Raw genomic sequence first — 13,829 nt, 5'->3', positions numbered from 1 at the left:
GTTTGGTTTTAACAAAGGTTAATGTTTCCTGCGAAATTACCTGCGGAATTTATATTATTGATAAATATTTGGTTTAAAATATATGATCCGCAGTAAAATCCGCAGGAATTCCTGCGGAATTTGCTGCCAATCCTGAATCCGTAGAAAATTTATTTATTTTAATAAAGTCCCAGGAAAATCCGCAGGTATACCTGCGGAAAATATTTCGCAGGAAATTCCGCAGGTAATACGTGTATTTCTAGTAGTGACATACTTAAAAGTTAAAACTATTTTTTAGTTTTTAATGTTGTTTATAATTTAAATATAATAAATATCTTCCTTTGATTGCATCAATTCTAATATAAAATTTACATCTCATTACTCAATATATTTTCACATAAATTCACATCTCATTACTCAATATATTTTCACATTTTTTCCGTATTTAGTTCTCTTTTAACTCGTCACCGTCAAACCTTTGACTTTCACGCGCCAACAAACCGCCGCCACCTCCTATGACAACCACCATCACCACCATTTTCTCCTTCTCCTCTCTCTCATAAAATAAAAGGGAAAAATGCTATAAAAAAAGGAAAATAGAAATTCAAAGTTAGATGTGCATTTTTTAATTAAAGTTTGACTTTTATTATTTGTCCAGGGCCTCTAAAAAGTCAGGACCGATCCTGATAATGCTCTATGTTTTTAGTTGTAAAAGGAAAGTTGATGAGCATGATGATATAGACCATATACTATAAAAATTCCAGGTATAGCGAGCTTGGACAATGGCCACCAACACAAACACAAAGTTGGCAAAATAGAATATAAGTACACAAAGGTATTGTTTTTCTAAATTTATTATTAACATAATATTAAGGGGAAAAGAGGGTGGTAATAGTGGGACATTAGATTCTCAACTAGGTTAAAAACAATTGGCAACACATGATTTTTGTTTTGGAGAACAAATGAAAAGAATAGATAGGTGTAGTGTAATGATGATTTATGGCCCTATGTCATGTGATTACATGTTACAAGTTGGGTACTAGTATATCTATATGTTACATGCACGTGTAGGTCTCATGTCATAACAAGTAAACTAGCCAATACAAGAATGTTTCACTCCACTGTTTTCAAAGACAATGGTTATAAAAGTGAAGTGAGTAAATAAGGATTTTCTACTCTAATTTTTATTCAACATTTATCAAATATTAATATAATTTATAATAAAAAATTTTAATATAATTATTTACTGGTTAAATTATATTTTGTTGCATACAACTTTGAAAAAATATTTTAACTACTCTTTTGTTGTTTTTAGATGAGGGACCACTTCTATTTATTGACTTTGATATAAGAAAATAAGTTATCAATATAATAATGGAATATTCAACTATACTATGTGAGTTTTCAACCAGCAGTTTGTATTTATATATTAAATCATAATAACATGATATGGTAATTGAGTACAGGTTTATAGGAATTCAAAACTGATTTTTGTGCTTTTTGATATTTATTTATTTTTTTTATTTTTATTTCTTATCATTTCCATATTTTTGTGACTCATTTATGTTTACATCCCAATTTTTTTTAGTATATAGTTTTTATTAAAATATCTATAATTTATTCTTCTAGAGTCATATAATTATTTGTGATTTTTTTATATATTTTTAAAATTTAATATTAAAATCCATTATATAGGTTGATTTTAATATTTTAGATTTTATTTTTATGAAATAATTAAACTAGACATATAAGTAGTAGGAAATTAAAAACCCATTAATCAAAACAAAAATAATGTAATCAGATAGTACAAAAAGTATCATATTAAAACATAGAAAGAGTAAAACAATTAATAAACATATTTATAAGTTTAATTTTATTTTTATTTATATATTTAAAAACTCTTTTTTTTTTATATTTATGATTGAAAAACTTTTTAAAATATGTTATTGATTTAGAATAAGGATCAGAGGTGGGAATATGTCAGACCAATTAACAGAGGCCTAAGACCTAGTCTACAAAAGTTAATGTCGGGCCATATTTTTTTTAAGTCGAAAAGATGTAGACTTTTTTATAAGCTTATATAGTTAAAAAGACTGGTTCACTGGCCATAAAAAAACCTTTTAAATCGATCAGGCCAGTCTATTTTAGTTAATATGAATAAATTTATTATTTTTTAATTGTATTTTATCCTTTATATTAAAACACAAAAATAAATTTAGTTATCTTGAAAAACATGTGAAAATAAGTCGAAAAACCCTTATGAATAATGTAATAAGTTTTCCTAAACAACTAAGTTCGAAAACTTATGCTACTATGTAATCTCGAATAAATCAATGTAAACAAACATTTAGCTTCATTGTAATTTTGATTATCTAGTATTTTTAAACATTAGTTGAATGATTTATTTATATATGTTCAAATGACATAGGTTTTTTAATTAGGCTAATAGGCTAAACAGGTCTTGGAAAATGTCAAACTCAGGTCGAAAAAATAAACATATGATAGGGCACAGACAAGACTTAGGCTGTGAAGTTTTTAATAAGCCAGACTCAGACATAGCAAAGTTTAACTCGACCCAGCCTATTTACACTCTTAACCAGGATCATTTCATTAATGAAACTCACTCATTTGACAAAATATTTCGTTCGTTATAATGTGTGCAATAATAGAATTTGAAATTCCCTTAATTTTAAAGTTTTTCTTTTATAAACATTAATATATATATATATATATATATATATATATATATATATATATATATATATATATATATAAAAGTTTAAAACACTTCTTCTAAATCTTATTCCTTAATTTTCATTAATCTAACGATTTTAGTTGATTATTTAATATAGGGTCATGCTAACATGTGCCCTTAGGACACATGTTAAGATACTATAAATAGAAAAAGTTAAATATAATTAAATGCAATAAAGTCATATTTAAAATTTCGATACATTAAATGCACGCGTTTCAAAAAACATTTTATAAATATCTCATTAACATGTGCCCTTGGGACACATGTTAGCTTTTCCCTTTAATATATATATATATATATATATATATATATATATATATATATATATATATATATATATATATATATATATATATAGATAATATTATATATTTTATTTAATTGATAATTGAATTGTTTTCATTTCGACCAATTAATTAATATTAAGGCTTAAATAGTTTTTTGGTTCCGGTAAGTTTGCGTGTTTTTGATTTTCGTCCATGTATCTTATTTTTCTTGGAAATGTTCCCTAAATGTTAAAATTCTTTTTGTTTCAACTCCTAAAGTTAAAATCCGCAGAAAAATATGCAGATGTTTTGGAAATTTTCTTTCGAATTTTTCTACGAATTTTAATTTTAAGAACTAAAACAAAAAAAATTATAACTTTTAGCGATATTTTCAAAAAAAAAAAAATACATATACGGAAATAAAAAACAAATCCAATAGACCAAAAAAACTATTTAAACCTAATATTAATATTTTTTTTTAAATATGGACTAATATTGGTATTATTATATCATATATTTATCCAATTTCTTATCATATTTCATCTCTATCTTAATCCTCCAAGTCAAACTGGCCTTAATTGTAGAATTTTGATCAACAATTAAACATTCTTAAACACCGGTTGTAAAGTTGTCATTATAACCATTTTTCATGAATAAAAGTTTCTTATTTTTCCACATTTTTTTATAAAGAAAACTTATGATTTAAAATGTCCTACAACAATTTGGTATGTTTTACGGATAATTCTAACTTATGCACAATGAGCACAATTAATTTAATAAATATGAAAGTTTTGGATTAGAAATTGTGTATTGACTTTCATAATGGTTTAAACTTTTATTTTTCAAGACATGTTTTTCTATTTAAAACTTAAAATTGTTGTTTTCTTGTAAAAATACAACAATTATAAATTGATATGTAATTCACGAAGACTTTTACTTTAAGCAAAAAGGCAAAAGCTCATTTTGAATAGATGAAGAAAAATAGATGCAAAAATGTAGGTAGCAAAAATTTGACCTCAAACTTATCTAACTACTCTATAGCTCGGAAAGCTAATTTGTTTCTATTGAAATTCCTCCTAATCTTAGAATAGATAAAGAAAAATAGATGCAAAAATGATGGAAGCAAAAACTTGACCTCAAACTTATCTAACTACTCTATAGCTCAGGAAGCTAATTTGTTTCTATTAAAATTCCTCCTAATCTTAGAATCAACATCAAACCACCATGAAAAATTAGAGGCTCTTAATTAATCCTAGGTTAGCCAACTTATGTGCATATAATGAATCTTTTCCCTATAAATGTATATAGCCACACAAAAAATTAAAATTGTAATATTGAACAAACAGTGATCTCATCTATTCCTAATCTTTCAAGGAGCAACATCAGAATTTGTAAAAGCTGAAACAACTAAAACGAAATCACCACATTTTAAAATAGGGCAACAAGAACATACTAAGTTATAACAAAATTTTAAAATTCAAACCTCTACATATATCTCTCCCATTATGATAATGAGTTCATGGTCTTTTCTTACCTTTATTTTATTTTCACTTTCTTGTTTGATTAGTTCTCTTTCCAATACACCAAATAATGGTATTAGTGTTGAACTCATTCATCGTGACTCTCCAAAATCACCATTTTACCAACCTTCAGAAAACAACTACCAACGTATTGCCAATGCCATGAAACGTTCCATCAATCATGTCAAAGTTTTCTACAAAGATTCCCTCACCAATTATCCTAGAACTACTGTAATCCCTGATAAAGGTGAGTATCTCATGATCTATTTTGTCGGTACACCGCCAATTAAGCTATATGGTATTGTTGATACAGGTAGTGACATAGTTTGGTTTCAATGTCAACCTTGTAAACAATGTTACAAACAAACCACTAATATCTTTGATCCTTCAAAGTCTTCAAGTTATAAAGACCTTCTTTGTTCATCTAAGCAATGTACATCTGTGGATTTTAGTTCTTGTAGTAAATACAATTATTGTGAATATACTATTAATTATGTTGATGGAACAGTATCAAAAGGAAATATTGGTGTAGAGACTCTTACATTGAATTCCACCACTGGCTCTTCTTTTTCATTTCCTAATTTCGTGATAGGATGTGGACATAATAATACGATGTCTTTTCAAGGTAGGAACTCTGGTGTAGTTGGGATTGGAGGTGGACCTATATCTCTTTTAACACAATTGACTTCATCAATTGGTGGAAAATTCTCTTATTGTTTGGGGCCATCAATGTCTAATTCAACGAGCAAACTTAATTTTGGAAATGCGGCTGTGGTTTCTGGTCCAGGGGTTGTCTCAACTACTTTAGTGAAGAAATCTCCACCAATTTTTTACTTTGTAAGTCTTAACGCATTCAGTGTTGGAAACAAAATAATAGGATTTTCTAAACCACAAGTTGAAGGGAACTTCATTATTGATTCAGGCACGACATTGACAACTTTACCATCCGATATTTATAAAAACGTGGAATCAACTTTAGTAGCACTGGTTAAATTGAATCGTGTGAAGGATCCGAATAAAATTTTGAGCCTTTGTTATTCTGATAAATCAAATAAATATGTGTTTCCTAAAATTACGGCACATTTTAAGGGTGCAGGTGTTTGGTTGAATTCTACTAGCACTTTTATTCCAGTTGCTAATGGGGTTGTTTGTTTGGCTTTTGCCCCATCTCAAGATGGTATTGGGGTCTTTGGAAACTTGGCTCAACAAAATTTATTGGTTGGTTATGACCTTCAACGAAATATTGTATCATTTAAACCTAGTAATTGTACTAAATTGTAAAAAAATGTTATACTTTATTTATAAGTTAATCCTTAAATGCACAACAATAAAACTTTATTTTTTGTTTCTCCTTCTCTTATAATAAATTTAATTCACATTCCATTGATAATTTATTTTGGAAATAAAAATACAAACTAAATAAAATCCTTCTAGCAAGTTATATTAAAGTAAAAAAAAATTACCTTATAAGAACCAAATACTTTTTACCAACTCTCTATTAGATATAACATGCTAATACAATATTAAATTTTTTAAAAATAAAAATTATATATATATAACGGTGTGTGTGTTTCGTGTCGACCAAAGGTCAAGGACCCACTGCTTCATGCCGACTAAAGGCCCAATAACGTATGGTCCATTTATCCAACCTGCTCCATCAGATCTGAGGTATAAATACCTTCACAAAGGGTTTTCAGGTAGGCATGGCAACAAAACTCGTACCCACATGTACCCACCCGAACCCGCCCCAAAGTTGACGGGGAAAACCCACTTTGACTGGGTTTGAGTAATCCTTACTCTCACTACCACTTTCTTGAATATTAAACTAAACCTCACTTACACAATCTATAAATACCCTCTCTTTGATCTGTCGCATCAGAGAGTAACAACACCTATTCAAGATCAATGTCTTTGGTTCAAGAAGCATCATGATCGCGACATTCGATCTACGGTGCTGCATCGTCATAGTGCTCAGGAAACCTCACTCAACTACAATCTCCGCAATCCTCTCCATTTATGGTTCCACACAAAAATACAAAGACACTTAAACAAGTATAATATGTATGTAGATAAACTTCCACACAAACAAAGAGAAGGAAGATCAGAAAAACAAATAACAAAAAAAAAGCTAGTCCACGACACTAAGAACCATAATTAGTAAAACATCATCTTCTAAAGGAAACACAAAAGCACAACTTCTTAGGAACTAGGCCAAAAAAATTTAGACCCTTATTAACTAAAGCAAAGAATATGGTTCTTAAGCTAGCTAGAAAACATACAAGAGTAAACCCATCACCTAACAAGAAGATGATCTTATATTAAAAATCTCCTCATTTGTCTAAGTACCTGTAAATATATTGTCATTCTGAGATTTACATATAATGCTAAATCATGGTGAGATCACCTCTAACCATAGTAAATCTGCCTAAAGAAATAAACATATAATAAAGTAGCGTAAAATCCCTTGATAAGGTATCATACAAACCAATCTACCTGAAAATTCTATACCACCGATTTGCAACCACATTACATGTGACAAATAATTGAGAGACAAACTTAAACGAATCACTACACAACCCACAGGAAAGGCCATCAGTCTTAAGAATTACCATAGGCTTAAACATATTCTATCTAGTAAATATTTATCATAGAAGAGTTTCCAAGAGAACATCATCATTTTAGAAGGGGAAGAACTAAACTAAATTAAGGCAAGGATCTGCTCTAAAATATATGCACAAGAATTTCAACCGAGGTTCACCTCAATGAGGGTCATATAAGTTGATGCAATAGAATAGACATAATCTTTCCCTAGGCACAATGCCAATATTCTCTCTCTACCTCTCTATCTCTCTATCTCTCTATCTCTCTCTCTCTCTCTCTCTCTCTCTCTCTCTCTCTCTCTCTCTCTCTCTCTCTCTCTCTCTTCAAATAGGGAGTAAATCCCTCAATATTCAACAATAGATCATCAACCAACTTCTCCTTATAGACCAAAAAAATATACATCATCCATTAAAAAACCCAAACCATATATACCTCCACCCAGAAACCAACGTCACACACCTTCCCGTCTTGTTGGTTGGAGATAAGATAAACTTTGTGAAATTGACTCTAAGGGGAATTGACCCAATCCACAAATCATCCTAAAAAGAGGTAAGCATACCAATCCTCACCTCTCGTCTTAGACTTTCTACAAACATATTAGAGAATGCATCAACTTTAGATCCTAGAAGAGAGGCCCTTCTCCAATGGGTATAAGAAGATTGGAGAGTAGAAATATTAACCCTTTAAAAGAAGAAACAACTTGGTCCATGTATTTAGAAGACAAAATATGTGTCCATGGACTAGAATTATAATAAGGAATCTGAAATTCTAGCACTTACAATAGATGTCAAGACAGATGTCCTAACAACACACAATATCAAGATAGATGACAGAATGAAATTAAATGACAGAATGATAAATAATACAAGAATTGTTAACCTAGTTCAGTGCAAACAACACCTAATCTGGGGGCTAACAAGCCATGAAGGAAGTCCACTATCAACAGTATTAGTTTAAAGCTAAACCCTATGTTTACAACTTCTTGTCTAATCATTACCCAGTGCTACTTCTTCCTAGAAGTCGATATCTAGACCTGAGAAATCGCCATCCCACTTCCAATCACCATGGTGATAAAACAGTCACACACCCCGTGACCAAGAGAACCCAAATAGAAATATTACACTTCCCAATATACAAAATACTTAGTTAAGAACCCTAGCAAAGAATAATACTTGATCTTGCTTAAAAGCTTTGATCAAGTACATCACTCAACTCTATTGCTTAAAAGCTTCAAGAGTGAGAACACACGTCCACCTCAATATATCAGAAGACACAATAGTGACACAAATAAACAAAAAACATGAAGAACTTTAAGAAATTCCAAAACAGCCACCCTTATTGCTCCCACGGTTTTCCTTACAAGAAATCTTGGTCAATGATCGCGACTTAGTATGTCTATAGATTCATGACTGCAAGTGTATAGTCATATCACGTAGCTTTAAAGATTATCGAACCCAAAGGACAAAAAATCAATCTACCGTTTTATAATGTTACGGTGTAAATCTAAGGCTAATAATATTCGGTTGGCGAACAAATGGGAGCGAAGTAATTAAATAAGTCTAAAAATTGATTATAAGCAAACACCGGTATGTAATTTATCTAACTTCAGGGGTTCGGTAATTTATTGGCACTTGTTTCTAATGTCACAAAACTTCTTTCCGTGAAAATTATCGGTTTAAAATCTTTATATCACACTCTCGTGTTAATTGATTTCGACTATATAATTGGACCTAGATGATCGCTCTTGCTGTGTAATTTAAAACTCCAAAAAATAATTTTTAAAAAAAGATAAAGTTCAATTAATTTTAAAGCACTCTCGCTGTATTCAAAATTAATGTTTCATTCTCACTGTCCAGTTAAAATCTCAAACTCTCGTTCTTATTAATTTTAACCTCTATACTGTCTTTTACTCTCGTAATAAAATAATTTTAATATTAATAACAAGAATCGAACCAGGAAAAGGAATTGATTGTCAAATAAATTATGTCAATTCGTTACCAAATCCCTTCAGTTTAATGTTACATTCCGGGGTTAATAAACTTAGCCAGACATGGTATTTATAACAGATTCAAAGCAATTAATAGCAGACGAAATTTCAGACATATTTTCAGATATAAAATTAAAATTTCAAAGCATTAAAAAAATTTAAACCTGGAAATAAAATTGAAGCTTGAAATATACTTTGAGTATAAGATGCAAATCCTCCATAGACCGGTAGGTTTTTGCTTCTTTGTCTCTCGGAATACAAACCAATTACAGAGAAAAGGGAAATTTGCGGAACAGTAAAAACCTAGACTAATTTTGAAAGTCTAAAAATAAGGCTAAAAGGCACTTGATTTCCGGTGTAGAAATCAAATGCAAAAATGGTAAAATTGGAAAGAACAAAGGGAACTGGAAATTGCAGAAGAAAATAAGATGCTCTGAACTGCATTACAAAAACTGGGTAAAAACTGCCAAACCTAAAATTGATGAATCAGCCCCTTTTTAAAATGTGAGGTTCGTATGAGGAGATCTAGGGGAAGTGGGAATTGGTTTCCTAAAGAATAGCTGAAGAATAGTTCTTGCGGAAATTTTGGAGAGTAATCGTGGCTTTGAACATGTGGAACTTCCGTTGTTGAGTGAGAAAAACCTGAAAATCAGGAAATAAGATTACGCTTGTGGCGGGGTCCACAAGCACGAGGGACAGACGTCCCTTTAATCTAACTGGTGGTGACGTGGCATTTAGGGGGCGAGGGGGGCCTTGTAGGAGAGATGGGCGCCCCCTACTTCATTTCCTTCTTCTTCTGATGCGCGTAAGTGGGCCTAAGGTGGGAACCCCTTGTAGGAAGGGTGGTTACCTTGCTTTATCTATATTTTTTCTTCTATTTGCTCATCAGAAGAATACTCTTATAAAGGGGATAGTTAAAGACTCTCATATTGTCTTAAGATTGGGATTTTCACCCAACATGTGTGGTTCTATATGTTAGAACAAGATTTGTTCTTATCAATTATCTTAGTTTTGATGATAACAATAATATGAATTTTGCTTAAGATAATATGGTACTCTAATCCAATGCAATTTCCCTTTCAGGAAATATATATAAAGAGTACGCATAATTCAGCGCTCAGAAGTTGTGTCTCAAATGGTTCAGCATGCAACATCAGAACATGGTCTGGCAAGACATCAGAAGATGGTCGAAGCAGAATCAGAACATGGGTCTATGGAAGCATCAGAAGAACATGAGATCAGAAGCACTGAAGATCAGAAGATGGTATCACGCAACAGAAGCACTTCAAGGTCAGAAGATCAGAAGATGCTATGCACCAAGCTGTTTGACTCTGATGATATTCAAACGTCGTATTCACAAACATCAGATCAGAAGGAAGTACAGGTGGCAGACTACGCTGACTGACAAAAGGAACGTTAAAGCTACTAAAGGCAACGTCAGTAGACACAGCGTGAACAAGGCTCGAGGTAGTTGACAAAAGCGTATAACATTAAATGCAATGCTGTACGGAACACGCAAAGCATTAAATGCACTCAACGGTCATCTTCTCAACGCCTATAAATATGAAGTTCTGATGAGAAGCAAGGTTACCAATTCTTAACAACTCTGAACGAAAATAAACTTGCTGAAACGCTATTCAATCAAAGCTCAGAATCTTCATCAACTCACTACATTGCTGTTGTAATATCTTAGTGAGGTTAAGCTTAAACGTTAAGAGAAATATCACAGTTGTGATTATCGCTTTTAAGAAGCATTTGTAATACTCTTAGAATTACATTAAGTTGTAAGGAACTATAGTGATCGTGTGATCAGTATACTCTAGGAAGTCTTAGCAGTTGGCTGAGCAGTTTGTAACTAGAGTGATCAGGTTGATCAGTAGACTCTAGAAAAGTCTTAGAAGTTGTCTAAGCAGTTGTTCCTGGAGTGATCAAGTTGTGATCAGAATACTCTAGAAGACTTAGTCGTGGACTAAGTGGAAAACCATTGTAATCCGTGCGATTAGTGGATTAAATCCTCAGGTTGAGGTAAATCATCTCTGCGGGGGTGGACTGGAGTAGCTTCGTTAACAGCGAACCAGGATAAAAATAATTGTGCAATTTATTTTTATCGTCCAAGATTTAAAGTCACACTTATTCAATCCCCCCCCCTTTCTAAGTGTTTTTCTATCCTTCAATTGGCATCAGAGCGCCGGTTCTAAGGTGCAAGCACTTAACCGTGTTTAGAAAAGATTCAGGAAGAGAAAAACGCTTCATTTAAAAGATGGCTGGTGAAACTCCGACAAATCCACCTGCATCTACATCTGGCTCTGCTGAGCAATACAACGGTAACAATGGTTATACAAGACCGCCGGTATTTGAGGGTGAAAACTTTGAATACTGGAAAGATAAACTGGAAAGTTACTTTCTTGGTCTAGATGGTGATCTATGGGATCTTCTGATGGATGGTTATAAACATCCAGTAAATGCCAGTGGCGTAAAGCTGACAAGGCAAGAAATGAATGATGATCAAAAGAAGCATTTCAGGAATCATCATAAATGCAGAACTGTTTTGCTGAATGCTATTTCTCATGTTGAGTATGAGAAAATATCAAACAGGGAAACAGCCTATGATATATATGAGTCCTTGAAAATGACTCATGAAGGAAATGCTCAAGTCAAGGAGACAAAAGCTCTTGCCTTAATCCAGAAGTATGAAGCCTTCAAGATGGAGGATGATGAAGACATTGAAAAGATGTTTTCGAGATTTCAAACTCTGACTGCTGGATTGAGAGTTCTTGAAAAAGGATACACCAAGGCTGATCATGTAAAGAAGATCATCAGAAGCTTACCCAGAAGATGGGGTCCTATGGTGACTGCATTCAAGATTGCAAAGAATCTGAATGAAGTTTCTCTGGAAGAGCTCATCAGTGCCTTGAGAAGTCATGAAATTGAGCTGGATGCAAATGAGCCTCAAAAGAAAGGTAAATCTATTGCATTAAAATCTAATATCAAGAAATGCACTAACGCTTTTCAGGCCAAAGAAGAAGATCCTGAAGAATCAGAATCTGAAGAAGAAGATGAACTGTCCATGATTTCCAGAAGGGTAAATCAACTCTGGAAGAGCAAGCAAAGGAAGTTCAGAGGCTTCAGAAGTTCAAAGAGATTTGAACATGGAGAATCTTCTGATGACAGAAGATCTGACAAGAAGAAGGTCATGTGCTATGAATGCAAGGAACCAGGACACTTCAGGAATGAATGTCCAAATCTTCAGAAGGAGAATCCCAAGAAGAAGTTTCATAAGAAGAAAGGTCTTATGGCAACCTGGGATGAGTCAGAAGATGATTCAGAAGATGAGCAGGCCAACTGTGCGCTGATGGCGACAGAAGATGACGGATCAGAATCTACATCAGAATCAGATTCTGAAGAGGTATTTTCTGAACTTACTAGAGATGAGTTAGTTTCCGGATTAACTGAACTTCTGGAATCCAAGTCTCAGATTTGTATTAAATACAAAAAGCTGAAAAAGCTATTTGAATTTGAAACAAAGAGGCTTGAATTGGAAAATTCTGAATTGAAAGATAAACTTTTAAAATTATCCAATGATGTTGGATCTCCTTCTAATTCAGAAAAATCCACTCCTAGTCTAAACCATATTCTGAAAGAATATGATTTAAGTTTCAGGAAGTTCTTATCTAGAAGTATTGGCAGAAGTCAGCTAGCTTCTATGATATATGCCGTATCTGGAAACAAAAGAGTTGGCATTGGTTATGAGGGTGAAACCCCATACAAACTTGAACCTGTTGATGAAATGAAACTCACATACAAGCCATTGTATGATCAGTTCAAGTATGGCCACTCTCATGATATTAGGCACACTTCACATGCACAAAGTTTTCACATAACACACACCAAGAAGCATGTCACACAACCTAGGAAATATCATGAAACTCATATTAAAAATTATCATGCTGTTCCTCCTATTGCTTATAATGTCAAACCCAAGTTCAATCAGAACTTGAGAAAATCTAACAAGAAAGGACCCAAGAAAATGTGGGTACCTAAGGATAAGATTATTCCTATTGCAGATATCCTTGGCTGCAAGAAGGACAAAGCACAACATGTCATGGTACCTGGACTCTGGATGCTCACGACACATGACAGGAAGAAGGTCTATGTTCCAAGACCTGGTGCTTAAGTCTGGAGGAGAAGTCAAGTTTGGAGGAGATCAGAAGGGCAAGATAATTGGCTCTGGAACTATAAAGTCTGGTAACTCTCCTTCCATTTCTAATGTACTTCTTGTAGAAGGATTAACTCATAACCTCTTATCTATCAGTCAATTAAGTGACAATGGTTATGATATAATCTTCAATCAAAAGTCTTGCAAGGCTGTAAATCAGAAGGATGGCTCAATCCTATTTACAGGCAAGAGGAAGAACAACATTTATAAGACAGATCTGCAAGATCTTATGAGTCAGAAGGTGACTTGTCTTATGTCTGTTTCTGAAGAGCAGTGGGTCTGGCACAGGAGATTAGGTCATGCTAGTTTGAGAAAGATCTCTCAGATTAACAAACTGAATCTTGTCAGAGGACTCCCTAATCTGAAATTCAAATCAGATGCTCTTTGTGAAGCATGTCAGAAGGGCAAGTTCTCCAAACCTGCATTCAAGTCTAAGAATGTTGTTTCTACCTCAAGGCCATTAGAACTCTTGCACATTGATCTGTTTGGACCAGTCAAAACAGCA

General features: G+C 32.7%; 1 protein-coding gene across 1 annotated transcript; it reads left to right on the top strand.

The window, feature by feature from the left end:
* The first annotated feature begins 4,511 nt into the window (after nucleotides 1–4,511).
* On the top strand, nucleotides 4,512–5,801 carry LOC131618453 (aspartic proteinase CDR1-like). Its single transcript, XM_058889673.1, has one exon. It carries the CDS (start codon nucleotides 4,512–4,514, stop codon nucleotides 5,799–5,801), a length of 1,290 nt encoding a protein of 429 aa, XP_058745656.1.
* Nucleotides 5,802–13,829: the final 8,028 nt, after the last annotated feature.

This window comes from Vicia villosa, linkage group LG7, assembly GCF_029867415.1.
Source record: "Vicia villosa cultivar HV-30 ecotype Madison, WI linkage group LG7, Vvil1.0, whole genome shotgun sequence".
NCBI classification, from domain to species: domain Eukaryota; kingdom Viridiplantae; phylum Streptophyta; class Magnoliopsida; order Fabales; family Fabaceae; genus Vicia; species Vicia villosa.
Note: the sequence above shows the minus strand (reverse complement) of the source record. Positions and strands in the feature narration are given on the sequence as shown.

Bases quoted from the DNA above. Each gene is read 5' to 3' on its own strand.
- LOC131618453 (XM_058889673.1), top strand. From the start codon at position 4,512: ATGAGTTCATGGTCTTTTCTTACCTTTATTTTATTTTCACTTTCTTGT.